General features: G+C 40.1%; 1 protein-coding gene and 1 non-coding gene across 5 annotated transcripts in view; one reads left to right on the plus strand and one right to left on the minus strand.

Annotated features, from left to right (window-relative positions):
* Positions 1 to 21803, minus strand: part of TINAG (tubulointerstitial nephritis antigen) — a 106090-nt gene extending 84287 nt beyond the window's left edge. Inside the window, exons 1-3 of one of the 4 annotated variants that reach the window (XM_005223240.5) lie at positions 21564 to 21803; positions 7996 to 8059; positions 7269 to 7358 (exon numbers count right to left, since the gene is read on the minus strand). In XM_005223240.5, the coding sequence (XP_005223297.1) occupies positions 7269 to 7358; positions 7996 to 8059; positions 21564 to 21693 (284 nt within the window). In that variant the 5' untranslated portion in view covers positions 21694 to 21803. 4 annotated transcript variants of the gene reach the window in all.
* On the plus strand, positions 15770 to 15873 carry LOC112443932 (U6 spliceosomal RNA). The gene has a single exon (XR_003032333.1). It is a non-coding gene; the product is annotated as a U6 spliceosomal RNA (small nuclear RNA).
* Positions 21804 to 23695: the final 1892 nt, after the last annotated feature.

Raw genomic sequence — 23695 nt, forward strand, 5'->3', positions numbered from 1 at the left:
CCCTTGGGATTTCCCAGCAATAGTACTGGAGGGGGTGGCCATTTCCTTTTCCAGGTTATCTTCCCAACCCAGGAATCAAACCCTCATTTCCTGCATTGGCAGGCAGATTCTTTACCGCTGAACCTCCAGGGAACTCTGTATATTATATATCTTTCTTTAAAAAGAAATTTAAATATTGAAGAAATATTTAAAATATTTTGACACATATATTTTCTAAAAAAAAATAAATTTCTATTATGGTTTATTCCAGGATATTGAATATATTTCCCTGTGCTACACAGTAGAACTTTGTTGTTATCCATTCTATATGTAACAGTTTGCATCTACTAACTCCAAACTCCCAATCTATCTCTCCCCTACCCTGCCTCCTGCTTGGCGATCACAAATCTGTTTTCTATGTCTGTCATCACTTTCCAAGTTAGCATTTACTGAATCTTCTTAATTTATCAATCATATTCTCCAATAAATACTGGGAACATAGAAATAAATAAACTTTTCAACCGTCAAAAATCTCATACCCTAAAAAATGACAAAGAGAGAAATGACTTCAGTTTGTGTTATTTATTAGCAGTAGGTCAAACCCTGATCAGAGTAGAGAATTGAAACATAACTCTGCCTGAAGCAGTTAGAACAATTTTTTACAGACAGTGACTTTTCAGTGCTCATTCTAGAAGAATGAGAATGAGTTAGGTAGCCAGATGTGGGGGAAGATAGAATTTATTCTAAACAAAGGCAACTCTGGAGCAAAGCATATTTGAAATTGGGAAGCCCATTTAGCGAAGAGGAGATATGTAATGCTTAAACTATGACAGAGACCAGAAAGACAGGCTGGAAAGAGTGTAAATGATGAGGCGGTAAAGCATTTGGGCCAAATTGTCATTTATGCAGAGAAGCGTAATTATATTCTAAATCAATGGAGTGTCATTGAAGAGTTTTCAAGAACAAGAGTAAGAGAAGCAAAGCTTTGTTTTAGAAGGATAGCCATGAGAGTGTAAAGGATTGGTTTGAGGTTTCACTAGGCTGGAAACAAAAGAAAAACTCAGATCACTTCAAACTAGGCTTGATCAAGAAATGCACTAGAATATAGCATAGAAATACAGGAAACGAATTTCTAAAATAAGCTTTGTGAGAAAAATAAGAGCCTAGTGGCTGAGAGTGAAGAGGGGAAAAGCCTGAAACTAACTTTGGATATTCTGGCTTAGTTGACAGGGTAGAGGGAGCTGCCAGTAACCAAGGATAAGTCAAGGGCTAATCTTTTTAGTTTGGGGTATTTTTGATTTGACACATCATTGAGAAATCAGGACCAACTTATTCAATAGACTAGACATTGAGTTCATAATAAAAAATCAGGTTTAGGGATACCATAGATTAAAAATGGGCACAAATTCTTCTCCATTTCTTCCCATTAAGAAATGGAGTTCATTTCTCCAACTGTTGCAAGTGAGCTGGCCTGGTGACTTGCTCTGCTCAGTAGAAAGCAGTGAAACTGCTTGAAAATTTCAAGCCTCAGCCTCCGAAGGGGTCATTTCTAGCCTCCACTCATGTCCTGCTTGAACACTGTCATTATATGAAGAAGCCAAGGCTGTCCTCCTGGAGACATGTGGGCCCCCAACAACCAGCACCAACCACCAGCCGTGGGAGTGAGGCCACCTAGACAGTACAGCCCGGCTAAGGCTCCAGATGTCTGTGGACACATGAGTAACCCAAGGAAAGATCAGGAAAAGAGCCTCAGCTAAGCCCATCCTGTATTGCTGATGTGAACATAAAAATAAAGCCATGGGTGTACATGTGTTCCCCACCCTGAACCCCTCTCCCACCTCCCTCCCTACCCCATCCCTCAGGGTCATCCCAGTGCTCTGGCCCTGAGCACGCTGTCTCATGCATCAAACCTGGACTGGTGATCTATTTCACTTATGATAGTTTACATGTTTCAATGCTATTCTCTCAAATCATCCCACCCTCGCCTTCTCCCACAGAGTCCAAAAATCTATTCTTTACATCTGTGTCTCTTTTGCTATCTAGCATATAGGGTCATCGTTACCATATTTCTAAATTCCATATATATGTGTATACAGTATATATAATATACTGTAGTGGTGTTTTTCTTTCTAACTTACTTCACTCTGTATGATAGGCTTCATACAATTCATTAGAATTGATTCAAATGCATTCTTTTTAATAGTTGAATAATATTCCATTATGTATATGAACCACAGTTTTCTTATCCATTCATCTGCCAATGGACATCTAGGTTGCTTCCCTGTCAATGTATGGCAAAACCACTACAATATTGTAAAGTAATTAGCCTCCAATTAAAATAAATTAATTAATTTAATAAAAAAAGAAAATAAATAAATAAAGCTTGTGCATCTGTTTGAGTTTCCTGAGCCATATAGCAAATTCCCATTGGCTATCTATTTTACATATGGTAATGTAAGGTAAGTTTCCATGTTACCGTATCAACCTAGAGGGGTGGGATGGGGAAGGAGATGGGAGGGAGTTTCAAAAGGGAGGAGATGTATGTATACCTATGGCTGATTCATGTTAAGGTTTGACAGAAAACAGTAAAATTCTGTAAAGCAATTATCCTTCAATAAAAAATAAACTAATTTAAAAAAAAAGATCCCACTTGCTGCAAGGTGCAGCCAAAATAAAGAGAACTTTTAATAAATAAATAAAATTTGTGGTTTTAAGCTACTAAATTCCGAAGTGATTTTGTTACATAACATCAGATAACTGAGACTGTCTCTTTCTCCCCTTGTTCCACTACCTTGCTGGTGATCACTTGCGCTACGAATTTAGGATTTATAACAGCCCTATCATTAGAAACCCTTCTACACAGCTATGGCATGTGGGCTCCTCAGCTGGATTGTAAATTCCTCCAAGACATTATTTATTTGTATCCTCAGCAGTGCCAAAAGGGAAACACATGTTTTGTTAATATTAATTGCACGAAAACATAATACAAGGAACACATAAGCACCAAAGCAGGTTATGCAGAATGAATAAAGGCTTGGATCTCAATACTACCAAGATGACAGGAATAAATGCTTTAAAGCAAAGGCTGCATATATTTCCATGTAGGTTATTTTTACAAGAGCCTAAAATAGACATTGAATGATATAAAATGATATCATTTTCACACAATGAAAGCAACTTGAACATCAGAAACAGTAAATATCTGAGAATTAGAACTTTCTTTTAAATTCAAGGACTTTTTACACTCTGTCTTTTCTTCCCTGGTAAATAATTTTAGTGTTAGTCCTTTTCTTCATCACTCATCTCTTTTACTTAACTCTTGTGGGCAGAGAGCAAATTGGCCAAGATGGTGTGTTCAGGCTCCCTCTCCCCATGTTTTGTAAACAATGAGTATGTAACAGCAGAGATCATTTATAGCATTGCACATGCCTGTCACGAGGTACTCACTTGGTCACAGGTTGTGTGCAGTACACATATATGTGAGCTCCACCCATAAAGTCGGGGTTTTACTGTGATGTCATGGCTGTGTCTGTTGGATCAGTCATGAGAGGAGAGAATTGTATGGCTGCTGCATCAGCCAAGAGAGAATACTGCTATGGCTTCCGAACCAGCCAAGAGAGAGGCTGTATTAGAGCTGCTGTGCCAGCCAGCAGAGAATAAATGTGCCTCCAGTTCCTGTGGCTCCTCAAGTCTCCTTCCAGCCTCTTAGCTCACAGCTTGCCTCCCCTGGGTTCAAAGAACAGTGTCCACAGTGGGATACAGCAAGACAATTGGTGCCACAAACAGGATGATCAGCAATACAATTGGCATAGTTGGCAGGATATCCAGCAGGTAGGGGAGCCTGAGGTTCCACTAGATGGAGGAAGCCAGTGGCCACCAGATAGCATATGGTACTGGTGGCCTCTGTTCTCTTGACATGGGCTCCAGTTGGAAGACTGGGAAGTGGTGGATGGTTCACTGGATAGTATTGAAAAGGCGTTACAGGCAATGAGTTCTCATTTGCCCAACAAGGCAGCACGAACTGCCTGGCACCGTGGGGTGGGTTTTCCTGACTGCCCTGAAGGCGAATATTGATAGTGCTCTCTGTGATGCCATGCCGGTGTGCAATGTGCAGAGACTCTTGGAAGAACTAGAGCAGCATATATTGGTGTTAAAGCGAGAACCCCGTGGCCCTGAAGAACCCAGCATCTCTGACAGCGAGGCGGTAAGTGACAGTGAGGATGAACGTTATGAGCCCGTGGGTCCCCGCTTGGCAGTGAGGCCCGTTGTGCAGCAGAAAGTGAAGCATGAGCAGCCTAAGGCCAAGGAGTGGGGCTTCGTCAAGGGACCCCAGTGTGACTGAGTTCACGACATATACTCAGGTGGAGTTGGTCAACTTGGGTAAGCAGTTTCAGCAAACGCACAGGAAACACTTGGAAGCATGGCTTTTGTGACTTTGGAACACAGGGGTGGGCCGCGCACCTGAGAGGTTTTGCAGATCCTTACTGAGAGAAGCCCTGGAGAAGGAAATGGCAACCCCACTCCAGTGTACTTGCCTGGAGAATCCCAAGGACGGAGGAGCCTGCAGGCTACAGTCCAAGGGGTTGCAAAGAGTCGGACACAACTGAGCGACTTCACCTCACTTCACTGAGAGAAGTAGAGAGACGGCATGCAGGACGCCATTTTGAAAGTGCCAAGAGCCCACAGGTGGCCCGAGCTAGCAGGGGTCCCAACTGGGTTATGCAGATGCAAACGTGGCCTAATTTATGGGGAGGGTACTGTAAAGGCCGTGTCCTCAGATTTAGAAAAGTGTAATCATGTGGGTGAACTGTGAACAGGGACCACAAAACACCCCTTCCTTGCGGGGTGGGCCTGGTGCCTGTCGGGGGTTTTGTGTGTCCTTAATAAAAATTCTGCAGGAAGGGAGTTGCCCCTGTGGAGGCTTTCCTACAATCTCACAAGGACAGACAGTGGACTGGACTTGGCCATGAAAGATAAAGGCACTCCACGTGCAGTGGGTGACTCTTCTAGCACCATGAGGGCAAGGACTGGAACAGGAGTCCCGAGTGATACCTGGTGTTCGGTTTTGCTATGTATTGGGGATGTAACTGCTGTTGTAGCTACTGCTGTTGCAAGATGTAAATCCAAGGGTCAGTGTTACTGGCCAAGGGAATATCACAGATGGATGGCGCATAGAATGTGAGCGAGAGACCCTGAAGGGGTGGAGTGTGGGGAGAGAGCAAATTGGCCAAGATGGCGTGTCCAGGCTCTCTTGCCCCACATTTTGTAAATAATGACTGTGTAACAGCTGAAATCATTTACAGCACTGCACATGTGCGTCATGAGGTACTCAGTTGGTCACGAGTCGTGTGTGGTATGCATATATGTGAGCTCCACCCATAAAGTAGGGGAAGTTACTGCTGCCTTACGGCTGTGTCCATTGGGTCAGTCACAAGAGGAGAGAACTGCAGTACATCCGCTGAGCCAGCCAAGAGAGGGGCTGTGTTATGGCTGCTGTGCCCACCAGGAGAGAATAAACGTGTCTGAAGTTCCTAGGGCTCCTCGAGTCTCTTTCCAGCCTCTTAGCTTGTGCCTTGCCTACCCTAGGTTCAACGAACAGTGTGCACAGTGGGATACAGCGAGACAATTGGCGCCACAAGCAGGGCGATTGGTGATACACACCTCTTTTTTCCCTTTTGTCTGTGTATATTTTCTTTTCCTGCAATTTTATTTCGCCTTTTTTTTTTTTTTTTTTGAGTCATCTATGTTTGCTACTAAAAGGTAAAGCCCATGCCTCTGATATGGTCCTAGAGTACTCTCAACAGTAAATGAATGATGGGAAAATGCTTCCTTCCAAGGGAGATAGCATTCCCAACAGATCTAGACTCTTACATGACTTTCTCTCCACATTGCTTTAAGCGGTGGTTTCTCTTGGGTTCTGTGAGAGCAGAAAGGTTGGCTGCTTATCTTGGCTTCCTGGAAGTGTGTGCTTGCTAGGTCAAGCATTTGAATCCTTTTAGGAACCTGATTCAGATAATCTCTCATGATGACGCATATTCTCATGTTCTTTTAATAATTTAAATATCACTTAGCCACGGAAAAGAATTGATTTTCCCTAGAAATACTTAAAATGTCATCATATTATCACCTAAAATATTGGTGAAACACACACACAGAGGAGTTTAAAATGGTTTGAGAATATTAACATCAACAAATGTGACTTCTGGCTTTCACGTCTTCCAAGAAAATACTCAGGGTACGTTGAAAATTAGTGCTCCATTGTGCTGGGAAACATACAGCTTAAGTGTGGAGAGAAATGATATTTTTACTTTTTAAAAATTCATTTGAGGATGACTTCACTTTTATAGTTGCTAGACAATAGATCTTTTCAAGTGAAATCTTTTCCTGAAGGTGGAAAATGTTATCAAGGGTAGAGAAATCCTGAGGCAGAAACCATCCCATCATCCCTCTTCCCAACCAGTGTTGGCATCTTCTCCTTATTCCTTCTATGAAGTGGCAAAGTGACTTTGCTAATCTATCAGAGCATCAAACAGTTATTTTAAGTGTCAATCAGCCCAAGTTTTTGTTTATTAGCAAAGTAAAATGGCCTGACCTTTTGACTCAACTATGAGTGAAATTGGCTAGATATCAGTCATCTCAGTGAAACTGTCTAGGTGGACTGGTCTTTTGGGGAATCCTCAAGGTAAAATAATACTCTCTTAAGGTAAGATTCTGCACAGGATAGCTTGAGCTTGTGATTGGCTGCTGCTGCTACTAAGTCGCTTTAGTAGTGTCCAACTCTGTGCGACCCCATAGATGGCAGCCCACCAGGCTCCCCCATCCCTGAGATTCTCCAGGCTAGAACACTGGAGTGGGTTGCCATTTCCTTCTCCAATGCATGAAAGTGAAAAGTAAAAGTGTGATTGGCTAGGTCAGGGCAAATGTGGAAGGAAAGAAAATAAACATGAACGAATCAGTTTGCTACTTCCTGATTTTGTCTGACTACTTATTTAAACTAAATTTCCTCCTACACACCTCACTCATACCATGACAGTGCTCCTTCCTGAATAATTTAAGACCATGCTCCATATTTCTCCTTTGTACATTTTAATTTTTAGTTATTTGAAGTTTACCTCTGTGTATTCCAATTTCACATGTCTTTCTATCTCCCTCTCCATTTCTCTCACACTTTTTTTTTTTTTAAGAATGATCTTTTTTTGCAGGTAAGTGATAGGAATTACATTGTTTGAAACATGAGGGGTAACAGGGAGGTGGGCACCAAAAATCCCAGAAAGCAAAATTTTTCTCACCCATAGTCTCCTTTATTGACATGTTCAATTAATCCTGGTTGAACAAGGCATACATGCTGGGAACATTTCCACTGCTGTCCTGAGCATGTGCTGTAAAAATACAAGCATTATGAAAGTGACTGGGCCTTTTAGGAGTACGTTTACAAAATTAGTACCCAGAGTTGCACCTTGTTAAGGCATAAAATATATTTTTGATTAATGTTAATGTTTTGATTAATGACTATTAATTCTTGACAAAAACAAATCACAACACATTCATTAATTACGCTACAACGCAATATCTTCTACTCCAGGCAGTTAATGAATGAAATGACCACTCAGTCATTGAAGTTTGAAAATAGACAACAATGAAGACAGCAGCTTCAGTATATGTAATTGGAAATTCTCTGCAGGATAATCATTTTAAGGCAGTCTGATTATAATATATTTAGTTACTGTGCTCAAGGAAACACGATTTGATTTGTCTATAGTATATCAGAATGTTTGTAATTAATAGATATGCTTAATGGACTGTCACTAACATCAAACTCAAACATTAAAAGAAATATTCATGTGTAGATTTGGCACATCTATTAAAATTAAATATGTTCATAAAGACTACTGATATGTGCTATCTTATGATTCTGTGTATCTGTATTTAAACATATGTTTTGTTTCACAGATATTCCTTTTACTTGAAGAAAACATACACAGCAGAATTCAGTTCTGGGCCACTTAAATTCATTACCAGGAATTGCAGTTTTCTTTAATTACTGATCCTTCTTCATAATGTTGACCATCTCTGTGGCAACCTGTCAACACAACATGTAAACAAATCAAAATTCTAAATTGATTAATAAAATGCATTCACATAACAAGTACTCTAAAATTGTGTTTAGTGTTCTCAAATATGCAAAAATATTTGGTGCCAGTCAGACAGAAATCTACATGGGGTTTTTGTCAGTGTTTGGCCACCTCATGAGAAGAGTTGAGTCATTGGAAAAGACCCTGATGCTGGGAGGGATTGGGGGCAGGAGGAGAAGGGGACGACAGAGGATGGGATGGCTGGATGGCATCACTGACTCGATGGACGTGAGTCTGAGTGAACTCGGGAGTTGGTGATGGACAGGGAGGCCTGGCGTGCTGTGATTCATGGGGTCGCAAGGAGTTGGACACGACTGGGTGACTGATCTGATCTGATCTGATTTATCCAATTTTTCTGGATTTGTTCCATGAGCTTCTATCCTTGCACTGTGTATTTGTCCCAACTGCGAGGATTTGTAAAGCATTAAAAACTAGATTACTGAGGTATTAATCACTAAACACACTCAAAAAATAATTAATGTGTTTAAAGAAATAGGGAAGCAGTAAAACAGTGTTTGAAATAATTAATAGCATTTCTCATCTTAAAATCTAATCAAGTCTCATGTGGATATAAATAGTTGCATATGATTAGAGGAAGGAACAAGGTTTTGGACCAAAATATGAAGCTGTTTCAGCGAATTCACCTTACGAAGAGAAACTCTATTTTTTCTCCAGGATGTGAATCCAGAGGAAAGTTTATAAGACTGCAGCCCTTTGTGTTCTAAATCTAAACATTCCTCAACTATTAACCAAAAAGGGAAAGTGTTAGTTGGTCAGTTTTGTCCAACTCTTTGCGTCCCCATGGACTGCAGCACTCCAGGCTACTCTGTCCATGGATTTCTCCAGGCAAGAATACTGGAGTGGGTAGCCATTCCCTTCTTCAGGGGATCTTCCCAGTCCAAGGATTGAACCTGGGTCTTCCACATTGCGGGAAGGTTCTTTATGGTCTGAGCCACCAGTGAAGTCACATTAACTGCAACTTTTTGCTGTTTTACCAGATTATAGAAACTACTCCAAAGAGATCAATGGTGAATTATTATTGCATGAAAACCAATCAGAAAGATATGGTAAAATAGTGCACTAGCTAGAAACTAAATCTCTTTGTAAATATAACTTACACAAATTACTGAATTAGCAAAAGTAACATAATTCACTCCTGTGTCACATGAAAACTTTTTTGATGGAAACGTAACATTGAGAGATCACATCAATGGCCCCTAGTTAAATAAAATGAATTCTAACTTTTTAAAAAAATATATTTATTTTTAATTGGAGGATAATTGCTTTACAATATTGTGTTGGTTTATGTCATACATCAACATGAATCAGCCAGAGGTATACCTATGTTCCTTCCCTCTAGAAGCTCCCTCCCACCTCTCACCCCATCCCACCCCTCTAGGAATTCTAACTTTTTACTGTATATAGTAATAGGAGTAAATCTACATATTTAAAAATCATTTCAAGTGTCCTGGTTTAACTACAAGCCATAATGTCACAAAAGCCAATTTCAGGTTAGCTACCTTCCAATTTTTCAAAACGTTGTTTCTCAGGGAACATTTACAGCTGCTTTTTTCAGCAAGCACCGTGTTCTCACAGTTGCTTAATGAATTTCGAATATCCTTGTATTTGCATCTATCCATCCCTTTTCCGTGTATTCCACCATCACAGGAAGAGAGAAGGAAAACACTTCTTTAGTGGCCCACAGGGGAGGAAAATGACTCAACTTTAAATTAAGTTCAGAGTTTTAATTACTACCCAGGATTAAACACTTTTTGTAAATAAATTTCTATGTTTGCAATTTACAAAGATCCTAGAACTTTTCATTACCTAGGCAAGCAACAGTAAAAATTCAAGCAACAATTCAAGTGTCATTCAAAGTCAAGGAAAGTACTCCACTGACTAGTTCTAAAGGGTGGATGAAAGTGGGGGGGGAAGCTGATTTTTAAAATTTATTTTACTGGAGTATAGTTGATTTACAGTTTTATGTTAATTTCTGCTAAACAGCAAATGATTCAATATGTATGTATATGTACGTGTGTGTGTGTGTGTGTGTGTGTGTGCTCAGTGGCTCAGTCATGTCTGACTGGGACCCCATGGACTATAGCCTGCCAGGCTCCTCTGTCCATGGAATCTTTGAGGTAAGAATACTAGAGTGGGTTGCCATTTCCTACACCAGGGACTCTCCCCAACCCAGGGATCAAACCCATGTCTCTCGTGTTTCCTGCATTACAGGTGCATTCTTTACCACTGCACCACCTGGGAAGCCCTATATGCATATATATCTCACAGTGTTTGAAACCTGAGGGGTAGAAGGGAGGTGGGCACCAAAAATCCCAGAAGCAAACATTTTCTCACATACACACACATATATATGTATGTATGTATTATGCCAAAGAATGCTCAAACTATCACACAATTTTACTCATCTCACACGCTAGCAATGTAATGTTCAAAATTCTCCAAGCCAGGCTTCAACAGTACGTGAATCGTGAACTTCCAGATGTTAAAGCTGGATTTAGAAAAGGCAGAGGAACCAGAGACCAAATTGCCAACATCCACTGGACCATCAAAAAACCAAGAGAGGTCCAGAAAATCATCTACTTCTGCTTTATTGACTATGTCAAAGCCTTTGACTGTGTGGATCACAACAAACTGTGGAAAATTCTGGAAGAGATGGGAATACCAGACCAACTGATCTGCCTCTTCAGAAATCTGTATGCAGGTCAAGAAGCAACAGTTAGACCTGGACATGGAACAAATCAGGAAAGGAGAACGTCAAGGCTGTATATTGTCACCCTGCTTATTTAACATATATGCAGAGTGCTGGGCTGGATGAAGTACAAGCTGGAATTAAGATTGCAGAGAGAAATATCCATAACCTCAGACATGCAAATGACACCACCCTTATGGCAGAAAGTGAAGAAGAACTAAAGAGCCTCTTGATGCAAATGAAAGAGGAGAGTGAAAAAGTTGGCTTAAAACATTCAGAAAACTAAGATCATGGCATCTGGTCCCATTACTTTATGACAAATAGATAGGTAAGCAATGGAAACAGTGGCAGACTTTATTTTGGGGGACTCCAAAATCACTGCAGATGGTGATTGCAGCCATGAAATTAAAAGACACTTGCTACTTGGAAGAAAAGTTATGACCAACCTAGACAGCATATTAAAAAGCAGAGACATTACTTTGCCAACAAAGGTCTGTCTGATCAAAGCTATGGTTTTTCCAGTGGTCATGTATGGATGTGAGAGTTGGACTATAAAGAAAGCTGAGTGCCAAAGAATTGATGCTTTTAAACTGTGGTGTTGGAGAAGACTCTTGAGAGTCCCCTGGACTGCAAAGAGATCCAACCAGTCAATCCTAAAGGAGATCAGTCCTGGGTATTCATTGGAAGGACTGATGTTGAAGCTGAAACTCCAATACTTTGGTGACCTGATGTGAGAACTGACTCATTTGAAAAGCCCCTGATGATGGGAAAGATTAAAGGTGGGAAGAGAAGGGGATGACAGCAGATGAGATGGTTGGATGGCATCACTGACTCAATGGACATGAGTTTGAGTAAACTCCGGCAGTTAGTGACAGACAGGGAGGCCTGGCATGCTGCGGTCCATAGGGTTGCAAAGAGTCAGACATGACTGAGCTACTGAACTGAACTGATGTTGTATGTATGTACGTATACATATGTATATCTGAAAGCTGGTTTTTATTCATACAGCTTAAATGTTTCTTGTCCAATGTACCAGTTTTATAGATAAAGGGACTAGAAATTACAAAGGTTCTAATTGGAGGAGGCTGTCCCTTCTCTGACCTGTTCCCCAGCTACTAATTTTGAAGCCAAGAGAATGCTATCCCCAGGCCTGCCCAACATCATTAGTACTATGTCTAGTGTTATCAAAAGTTCCATTTCTTCGTCTTCCTTCCTTAATGTCAAGTCAGAATTGACTATCAGAAACAATGTTTGCTACAATCTCACTTGAGAGGTGGCTTCTTAAACAAAAACCATTATTTGTTCATCTGAGCCTGGCCAAAGTACTGACAAAGTGAAGCATCAGCTTTTATACTAATACAGAAATTCAGTTCACCCCCTTCCTCTGCTCCTGCCTGACTCCAGTGTATCCTTCATCCCCTGAACAGCATTTAGAGAGCTCTCTTAAGATCTGTGTTATGTCACTCTCTGCTTAAAAGCCTCATGTTTTTCTGTATTAAATTTAGACTAAAACTGAACCTCTTACAGGGACTTGTAAGACCTTATCCAAAGTGTCTCTTCCATAAACTGTGTTCTCACCTCTCCGAGTCTACTGCCTGGAGTGGTATTCCCAGAGGAATGAAGGATTTGCCTGATACAGATAAGGGTGGAAAGAACTGGATTAACTTAATTTGGAGCCAAAGCAAATAGGATTAACTATTGGAGAATCAGGAAAAACAAGGGTCACAGAAGTCTCACTAAGATTTTTGCTTAAGGGATAGAGAAGCAGTGATGCTATTATTGAAATAAGGAACAAGTTTGTAGTGAGAAATCAAGCTTCCGCCTTACATATTTTAGACTAAGATCAAATCTAAGTTAGACATCCTAATGGAGAACATCAAGTAGAGTAGGAATGGAAGTCCAAAGTCAAGGCAAGGCTGGAACATGAATTTCAGAGCCAGTAAAGTACTTATCTTTAGGTTTTTGAGAATAAATAACAGTCTCCTTGAGAGAGTGTTTGTAGGTAAGAGAAAGACATCCAGGACTGAGCTCAAACACTGTAACCAACAGACATTCAGAAAAACAAACTGGGAATAAGTGACCTGGGAAGAAGAGGGGAATTCAGGGCGTGGTGGAGTCCTGGAAAGCAACAGACATATTCCACAGAAGCAGAAACAGTCACCTACATAGAGTATGGCTGAGGGGGTCAAGAAAAGAATGGGGATCTGGGATTTCCCTGGTGGTCCAGTGGTTAAGACTCTGCACTTCCAATGCAGAGGAGGCAGGTTTGATCCCTGGTAGGGGAACTAAGATTCCACATGCTGAACAGCACAGCCAAAAAATAAAATAAAAGAGAATGGACACCTGAATACTGCACTTGAAAACATGGAAGCCTTCAATAACCCTGCCAAGATAGAGCTCGGTAAAGTAGCAGGGAACAAGGTCTTGTAGGAATGAGCTAATGAGAGGTTTAGAAGTAAGGAAGTGAAATGTTTCTTTCAGATATTTTGCCATTAAAGGAAAGGAGGAAATAAGATAAAACTGGTTAAGGACATGGAGATGAGGGTGGGCTCTTTGAAAGTTGGGAGCTACAACTACCCACCAGCGTCCTGCAAGAGAATGTCTTGTAAATGACATTTGCTCACTTTCTTAGTTATTTCCTCAGGAAAAGTTCCAAGAAGTGGAAGTTCTGGGTCAAAATTGAGGTTTGGACATCTTTAAGGCATTTAATTCATATCTTCTTTTTTTTTTTTTTTAATGATTTCACCAATTTACACTCACCAGCAGTGAAAAGATGAATTATCCTGTATCACTCTAAGGAATAAACTGTATGATTCCCATGCTAGGTATCACTTCGTCATGGAAACAGAGTCAGGATTAGAAATTAATTTTTGATGTCTAGCTCCATCTCCCAAGCAATGTTTGTATCCTGTTTTGGATTCTACTAGTTTTAAATAAAAAGTATTTCTTTTAAAATGTTAATTTGAGATCTGAAAGACAAATAGGAGTCAACTAAGTGATGAAGGTATTTCAAGCAAAAGAATAGCATGAACAAAGTTTCCTTTGGTGGAAGAAGCACTTTAATTCTCACTAATTTCAGATATTTAAAGTGCAATAAGAGTCAAATACAAAGTAAGTGAAATAAGGAGCACAATGAAACTAAGAAGTAATAATAGCTAACTTCTCTTAAATGCTTTTAAGGTGCTGTGCCAGTCACTGCTTTCATGTTTTTGAGGTATTAACTCTTTCAATGTTCAGAATTATAAATAGCAGCGCTAATAATTGATAACATAGGTAACATAAAATATTTTTGTTCCCATCTAGGGTTAGGTGAGTTACCTTGATTAAAATTGCACTTAAAAAAAAGAGAGAGAAATCTGCCTGCAGTATAAAAATGAATCAGTCACTACTTCCTCAGGGAAGCATTCCCTAATTTTTTTCAGAGTAAGAAAAAAATTACATTATCACATGACCTCTACTTAATGTTGAACACCTTTGTAATTTTATATATATATTTGTTTGATTAATGTAGACCCTCCAGATTGTAAACTCCATGAGGACAGGAATTGTGTTTTTGTGTCATTGTTCAACTTTGTTTTTTTTGTGCCTCATACAGTGCCTGGCAAGTAGTAGGTTCTCAATAAATTTGTTGAAATAATAAAATAATGGATGAGATATCAAAAATAAAATAAAATGATAATTTGAAAATATGATTGATGATTTAAAGGTAGTAGAAATTGAGTAGTTAAAGAAAAGTTGGGAGCTACAAAAATACTTTCATAAATCAATAACTTTGTAAATTGATTGATCCAGAAAAGAAGGAGGGAAATGATGGTTTAGGAGAGAAAGAGGGAGAAAAAGGGAGAGAGGAAAGAAGAGAAGAGGAGAGGGGAGGGAGGAAGGAAGGGACAATTGTAAGGGTGGAGATCTTGAAAAGACAAGAGATGATGGGATTCAGAGCTCAGGAAGAGGAATCTACTTCATGGAAACAGTAACCAAGATGGCAGTAAGTTGAAAATTATGATGAGAGGTGAAAGAATTCCTGGTGTCTTTATTTTCTCAGTGAAAAGCATATAAAAGCCTTCAGTGTGAGGTAATCAAACTGGTTACACCTTGATATAAATAAATAAATAAGTAGATAGATGCATAGCTGTGACTGTCAAAACCAAATGAGTTTTGCAACATTAACAGCCATTATTAAAGAATTAGGTAAATCAGATTTTTGGAAAGTTAAATAAGTCTCTTGATTTTAGAAAAAATGACAGTATGCCTTATGATCCAGCAATCCCACTGCTGGGCAGACACACTGAGGAAACCAGAAGGGAAAAAGACACATGTACCCCAATGTTCATCGCAGCACTGTTTATAATAGCCAGGACATGGAAGCAACCTAGATGTCCATCAGCAGATGAATGGATAAGAAAGCTGTGGTACATATACACAACGGAGTATTACTCAGCCATTAAAAAGAATACATTTGAATCAGTTCTAATGAGGTGGATGAAACTGGAGCCTATTATACAGAGTGAAGTAAGCCAGAAGGACAAACACCAATACAGTATACTGACGCATATATATGGAATTTAGAAAGATGGTAACAATAACCCTGTATACGAGACAGCAAAAGAGACACTGATGTATAGAACAGTCTTTTGGACTCTGGGAGAGGGAGAGGGTGGGATGATTTGGGAAAATGGCATTGAAACATGTATAATATCATATATGAAACGAGTCGCCAGCCCAGGTTTGATGCACGATACAGGAAGCTCAGGGCTGGTGCACTGGGATGACCCAGAGGGATGGTGTGGGGAGGGAGGATGGAGGAGGGTTCAGGATGGGGAACACATGTATACCTGTGGCGGATTCATTTTGATATATGGCAAAACCAATACAATATTGTAAAGTTAAAAAAGAAAGAAAGAAAGAAAAAATGACAGTATAATATAATTTATTTTAAAATACTCCATCAGTGCTCGCTTCGGCAGCACATATACTAAAATTGGAACGATACAGAGATTAGCATGGCCCCTGCACAAGGATGACACGCAAATTCATAAAGCGTTCCATATTAAAAAAAATAAAAAATAAAATAAAATAAAATAAAATACTCCATCATAATGTGTTCTACTATCTGTGTTGGCCCCAACATCACTTCAGGGAAGGCAACTGCCTGCTTTAATCAGGAGTCTGCATCCCATGGGTGGTCAATATAATTTATCCTGAAAGTCCAGACTCAAGGGCAGCTCCTACAAGGGGTTCCACTATCCATCTTTTAATGAACACTAGAGTATAGCATAATGAGTGCCAGATATGGGCTTTCATTGGTAAAATTAGTGACTTGTTAATCAGCATAATGGATATAAGCAGTCAACTCATCACTTAACAATATTCAATTTATATAGATTAGTTTAAATAGTTAAAAATCATATCTCACTCATACTCCCCAGTTTTTTTGTATCTTTTAAGATCAAAAGACTTCGTGCTTAAACCTGATACCCTAGGATTAATCTCCAAAACATCTGTCCAGCCACTGGGTAAGAGGATTTATTATAACCTGATAATCTGTAATATTATCAGATATGGGAAAATGCCAATAAATTTTCAAGCATGGTAAATATGGCAACATCTAACAGGATGGGGACCTGAGATTTCATGAAGCTTACACAGGTTTATGGACTAGTGTAGGTCTCCATACCAATGTATATTATTGTAATTATCAGTATGAACAGCAGAATTTGGAATGTGATTTATCTTCATTGTAATGTGGTTAAGGAGGTTGTGAAGGGGTAAATAACTCTGATTCAATTCAAATGTCAGTGATTTACATCCTTTTTTTTTTAACCAGTGTGAACATAGAAGTTGTGTATAATCAAATTAGCTTATGTCTATTCATAGCAGATGGTTCTCTAGACTCTTCCTTAAGATCTGCCACACTAGAGATTTTGTCTGGAAAATCCAGTCTGGTTGCATTTCAAACTCTATCACTTTTTTTCTGTATCTGACCTTTGAAATTCCCCAATGACTGGAAGTAACTATATGTCCAACTTCCAATTTATACAAAAGGGACATTATAAACAGTGCTGCAATGAACATTGGGGTACATGTGTCTCTTCCAATTCTGGTTTCCTCAGTGTGTATGCCAAGCAGTGGGATTGCTGGATCATAAGGCAGTTCTATTTCCAGTTTTTTAAGGAATCTCCACACTGTTCTCCATGGTGGCTGTACTAGTTTGCATTCCCACCAACAGTGTTCAAGAGGGTTCCCTTTTCTCCACACCCTCTCCAGCACTTACTGTTTGTAGACTTTTGGATAGCAGCCATTCTGACTGGCGTGAGATGGTACCTCATTGTGGTTTTGATTTGCATTTCTCTGATAATGAGTTATGCTGAGCATCTTTTCACGTGTTTGTTAGCCATCTGTATGTCTTCTTTGGAGAACTGTCTGTTTAGTTCTTTGGCCCATTTTTTGATTGGGTCATTTATTTTTCTGGAATTGAGCTTCGGGAGTTGCTTATATATTTTTGAGATTAATTCTTTGTCAGTTGCTTCATTTGCTATTATTTTCTCCCATTCTGAAGGCTGTCTTTTCACTTTGCTTATAGTTTCCTTCATTGTATAAAAGCTTTGAAGTTTAATTAGGTCACATTTGTTTATTTTTGCTTTTATTTCCAATATTCTGGGAGGTGGGTCATAGAGGATCCTGCTGTGATTTATGTCAGAGAGTGTTTTGCCTATGTTTTCCTCTAGGAGTTTTATAGTTTCTGGTCTTACATTTAGATCTTTAATCCATTTTTAGTTTATTTTTGTGTATGGTGTTAGAAAGTGTTCTAGTTTCATTCTTTTACAAGTGGTTTAGGACATGGAAGCAACCTAGATGTCCATCAGCAGACAAATGGATAAGAAAGCTGTGGTACATATATACAATGTAATATTACTCAACCATTAAAAAGAATACATTTGAATCAGTTCTAATGAGGTGGATGAAACTGGAGCCTATTATACAGAGTGAAGTAAGCCAGAAAGAAAAACACCAATACAGTATAATAATGTATATATATGGAATTTAGAAAGATGGTAACGATGACCTTATATGTGAGACAGCAAGAGACACAGATGTATAGAACAGTCTTTTGGACTCTGTGGGAGAGGGCGAGGGTGGGATGATCTGAGAGAATAGCATTGAAACATGTATATTATTATATGTGAAACGAATCAGCAGTCCAGGTTCGATGCATGATACAGGGTGCTCAGGGCTGGTGCACTGGGATGACCCAGAGGGATGGGAGGGGGAGGGAGGTGGAAGGGGGGTTCAGGATGGGGAACACATGTACACCTGTGGCTAATTCATGTCAGTGTATGGCAAAAACCATTACAGTATTATAAAGTAATTAGCCTCCAACTAAAATAAATAAATTTTTTTAAAACGGGACATTATTTACTTATTTGGCATATTGTTTTTAAACCTTAAGATAATACATTTTTAAGTCCCAGGTTGAAAATAATTACAGTGTAAGAAATTAGACCATATCATGCAGTTAAATAACTGAAAAACATTGAATAAATCAGTGATTTTGTCTCTAGCATCTCAGAGGAAAGTCACTTCATACATGCAAAAAATTACTGCAAATAGTATGCCATTTGGAGAAGGCACTGGCAACCCACTCCAGTACTCTTGCCTGGAAAATCCCATGGATGGAGGAGCCTGGTGGGTGGGTTGCAGTCCATGGGGTCACTAAGAGTCGGAAAAGACTGAGCGACTTCCCTTTCACTTTTCACTTTCATGCATTGGAGAGGGAGATGGCAACCCACTCCAGTGTTCTTGCCTTGAGAATCCCAGGGACAGAGGAGCCTGATGCGCTGCCGTCTATGGGGTCGCACAGAGTCGGACACAACTGAAGTGACTTAGCAGCAGTATGCCATTGTCTATTTATTTCATATAATTTTGTATCTTTTTCAATATTGTGTAGTGTTATTTTCTTTCAACAAGCTACTTTCATAAGAAAGAAAAAACAAAAGAAAACAATTACCTCATGAGTACAGTTATGATGTGAACCTTTGCCTCTAAATAAAATAATAAATTGCTTCCCTCCATCATGAATGGAATAAAAGCTATACCGGGAACATAAGTTCTACCTAAAACATAACCCTAAATTAAAGTCTTAGCAAAGTCTTAGCTTTCAAGCAAAAACGGACATAGATGAAGTAGCAGTTTCTTTTCTAAATGGGTTGTTGCTGCTGCTGCTGCTACTGCTGCTATTACTGCTGCTAAGTCACTTCAGTCGTGTCCGACTCTTTGCGACCCCATAGACAGCAGCCCACCAGGCTCCCCCGTCCCTGAGATTCTCCAGGCAAGAACACTGGAGTGCGCTGCCATTTCCTTCTCCAAAGCATGAAAGTGAAAAGTGAAAGTGAAGTTGCTCAGTCATGTCCGACTTCGCGACCCTGTGGACTGCTGCCCACCAGGCTCCGCCATCCATGGGATTTTCCAGGCAAGAGTACTGCAGTGGGGTGCCATTGCCTTCTCCATCTAAATGGGCTACAGGGCTCAAATAAGGAAAGCTCAAGTATGCTTTAGCACATCAAAAGCGCTGCAGCTAATACATAATACTCACCCTCAGCATTCGTGAAGCCGACCCTGCTCATACCTGACACCTTTCAATGAGTTCTCATAATAGGATAAAATTTAAAATTCTTGATATAGCCTATAAGTCCCAGCGAAATCTGCCCTCTACTCCTCTCAAACCCCTTCTAATGTCACCTTCAACCCTCCGCCAGCCGTGACTCTCCAGAAACGGTGGCCTCCGTCCAGCACCTAGTCCACACCAAGCTCCTGGCGCCCAGACTCGGTTCTGTCAGCTCCTCAGGTGACCACACCCCTCACTCCCCAAGCTAATACTGTATACTGCTTTCCATGTTGACATTATATTCTGATAGGCTTTCCCACAGCACCGAAATGTTTCCTTCTGAGAATTTAACACAATTTGCAACTGTACAGTGAATTTGTTAAATATCTTACACCACGCATCCCCCCCCCGCCCCCCCCCCCCAAAACTTGACTATCACTCCCATAAGGATAAAGTGAAAGTGAAGTCGCTCAGTCGTGTCCGACTCTTTGCGACCCCATGGACAGTAGCCTACCAGGCTCTGCGATCCATGGGATTTTCCAGGCAAGAACACTGGAGTGGGCTCCCATTTCCTTCTCCGGGGGATCTTCCCAACCCAGGGATCGAACCCGGGTCTCCTGCATTGCAGACAGATGCTTTACCGTCTGAGCCGCTTCCCCATGGTTGCCCCAGCAAAAGTGCAATGTCTGGCATGGTGGAGGCGGTCAATGAATATTTTTCAATGAATGACAAGCTCTCCCATTTCTGATAGACTATTTAATTGCTGTTTGCTGGGAAAGGCAAAGGTCTAGCAGGAATGACCATGCTGTGGAAATTTTAACGTAGTATGTGTGTGTTTTACAAACAAGATGGCACTATTGAAAATGAAAGCAAAAGTCAGCATCTGGATTTTGCTGTAAAGATACAAATCCTAATTTGTCCTGCACTGTCTTCTAATCGTAATTTCCACTCACCATCACCTACTTATAATTATGTGACAGAGTTTTGAGGAAACCTGAATTTTGCCTCATATAAAGTGGAGCAGGAGAGTTTTGTTTTGCGTTTTTTGCAAACTTTAGATATATTGATTGCTCAGAACCTACAGTCATTCTACTATAATTAAACCAATAGAGTAAATAACACTGTCCTCCTTATGAATTATTGAGTTGACCAAAATATTCATTCAGGTTGCTCTATAGAATGTAACAGAAAAACCCAAATTAACTTTTTGGCCAACCCAATATTTATATTTATTCACTCAGTCTTAGACTTTTACAACTACTCTGTATGAAGCACTGTTTTGTTTTTCACAGTTTAAAATCCCTGATTGGCAAAATGAACAAAAACATTCAGGGAGAATCTCTTTGGGATTACTTAGGCAGGGAGGGTGGCCACCTTTATTACGCTCCTGCATTGGTTTAAATGGCATTGCTGTAACACAGGTTCTAACGCCACTCATGAGACAATAAGTAAAATGTTACATACATCTGCAGAGGATCAATCTTGTGACTTTGATGTGATTTTCTGAGGTTACACTCAAAAAAGCACGAGAGGTTGCTTTTTGTCAAGATGTTTTACAAAGAAAGAATTTTAAGTAACTTTTTATAAGGTGAGTGGCTATTCAAAGCAGAACGGAAATCAGCCTTCGTGGCCGTCACACCAGGACTTTGCCGAAGGTGCTAGGCTGAGGCACGTGCCGGCATCTGAATCAAAGCATGTTAACAATCCAAAGAAATTTAACCTGGTGATCAAAGTATTCATTTTTCATTTCAACTTAAGAAAGGAAGGGTGGAAAGAAAGGAGAGAGAGAAAGAGGTAGGGAGGGAAGGAAGGAAAGATGGAAGAAGAGAGATGGAGGCAGGAAGGAAGGAAAGAGAAAGACAGTTAGACCATGTTATGAACTAGGGCAATGCTGGAACACATTCCCGAATCCTACCTTCTGGGGACCAAGGCTTTGTGCGAGGAGGCCAGCCCTTTTCTTCACGGCAAAATGACTTGTAATCAGGGCAGCAATCAGAATTCTCCCTTTCACAGAATTTATCACAGTAACACAGCGCGTCCGCCTCATAGAACTGAGTCACGCAGCCATCATCTCTGTCTGCACAGCAACCAAACCTTCTACAGTACTGCCCTTCGAAAACGGCTCTTTTGAATCGAGTACCTTCTGAAATGGTGTGATTCCTAGTGAACTCAGCTCCTGGGTCCACTTCTCGTTGTGATAAATACTGTCTCTCCATCCAAATTTCTGTGGTGAGATAAGCAAGGATTAAGATCTTATATCCGGCGCACATTCTCCAGAGGTCAGCAAGGCTCCCACTGGTTGGTATGTTCGATCCCCTTGCCCCTGGGGCTTCTCCTTGGAGCCTAAGCTCTAATCATCAAGACAACTCAGCGTGAATCCTGAAACTGATCCTTTAGTTGAACTGAGTGTATTTCTTGTAGTTAAACATTAATCAAGAATTTCAGTGCTTGCCAAAGATAATGTGCATGTTAGCAATAGACCATTGTCATTCCTCCAATGTTAAAATTTTATATTTCATATTACAGGAGAAACACCCATTGCCATAAAAATAAATACATAAAATCTTAGGTGTAGATGATACATTGAATATTGCTTGCCTTCAAAATAACCTAGATTCTTAAATCAAAAACCTCTCTGGAATACACATGGCCCAAATTTTGGCTGCAATGACTACTGGCAAGGTGTAGGAAATTCAAAAGTCAAAAACACAATTATTCATCTCACCTACTTGCACTGCCTCTAAAATCCAGACTCTCCTGAGATTGCCTGCTCGGCTCTGTGATATCAATAACAAATGCCCAGTCACACACGGGCTTGATAGCGCATCCATACAGCATTCACCTACCAGAAGCATTTTGATTTCAAAACTCAGTGGAGCCTAATTTAGCTAGAAATTCCCTGAAGGTGACCTTAGTTTTCTCTTCCTGAGTTTCTGCTTGACATCAATGCAGGGGTCTGCAATATCTGAAAGGCAGTTTATAGTCAAGAAGAGTCAGTGATCTGAGCTAAGGAGCTGTTGGGGAGGGGGAAGAGAAGAGATGTGAAGGAAACTCAAAGGTCAAGATATCTTTCATGTTTCTGTAAGGCTGTGGGTTTTGCCATCCTGTATTTACTGATTAACTATAATATCTTCCTTTGGATTAGAGACAAATAACCAGCAGACAATGATTCACCAAGAGCGTCTGGGTTGCCTGCTGGAAAGGACTTGTCCTGAAGATCAGAAAACCTGGACCCTTGTCCCTGAGCTACTATTTAATTGGCTTTATGATCTTGGGTTCATGATTTGCTTCTCTGGTCCTCAGTTATTTTCCTATAAAATAAGAGTCTTTCTCTCCAAAGTTAATTCATAACTCCAACATATCAAACGTATTCCCCAACTTTGCTTTGTAAATTATTTAACTCATAATTTTATCTTCATTGTTTCCCTTCCTTTGGCACCTTTTTTTCAGGCTGTAAACTAGTGCAAGTCTTTATCTTTTGTTATTTTAGTCTAGTATCATCTTGGTGTCGATATCCATAATCCTACCTGTGCGATCTTAATTCTGCTGCCTCTGATTCCTTGCCACCCACTGAGTCACTGAAGTACTGCAAAGTGCCATTTCCAGCCCCATTCAATTGTCTCTAACCTCGATTCTCATTGACCTGAGTCCATATCATCACACCTGAATCCTCCACAGCATCTAGCCCTGTACAGTGAACTTGTCAAGAACAGGAGCCAGAAAGACTTATGGAAATCAAATTCTAGTTTCACCAATGATTAGCAACACATCTTTAAGAAAGAGGATTAGTCTCTCTATGCTTCAATTTCATCAGCTGCAACATTTAGATAATAAAATTTATTCCCATATCAGGTGGCTACAAAATTTAAATGAGATAATACATAAAGGTCCTTAGCACATCAATAGTTCAGTCACTCAGTTGCGTCCGACTCTGCAACCCCATGGACTGCAGCATGCCAGCCTTCGCTGTCCATCACCAACTGTCGAAGACTGCTCAAACCCATGTCCATAGAGTCAGTGATGCCATCAAACCATCTCACCCTCTGTCGTCCCCTTCTCCTCCCACCTTCAATCTTTCCCAGCATCAGGGTCTTTTCCAATGAGTCAGTCCTTCATAACAGGTTGCCAAAGTATAGGAGTTTCAGCTTCAGCAGTTCTCCCAATAAATATTCAGGACTTATTTTGTTTAGAATTGACTAGTTTGATCTCCTTGCTGTCAAAGGAATTCTCAAGAGTCTTCTCCAACACCACAGTTCAAAAGCATCAATTCTT

The sequence above is a fragment of the Bos taurus genome, chromosome 23, assembly GCF_002263795.3.
Source record: "Bos taurus isolate L1 Dominette 01449 registration number 42190680 breed Hereford chromosome 23, ARS-UCD2.0, whole genome shotgun sequence".
Taxonomy (NCBI): Eukaryota; Metazoa; Chordata; class Mammalia; order Artiodactyla; family Bovidae; genus Bos; species Bos taurus.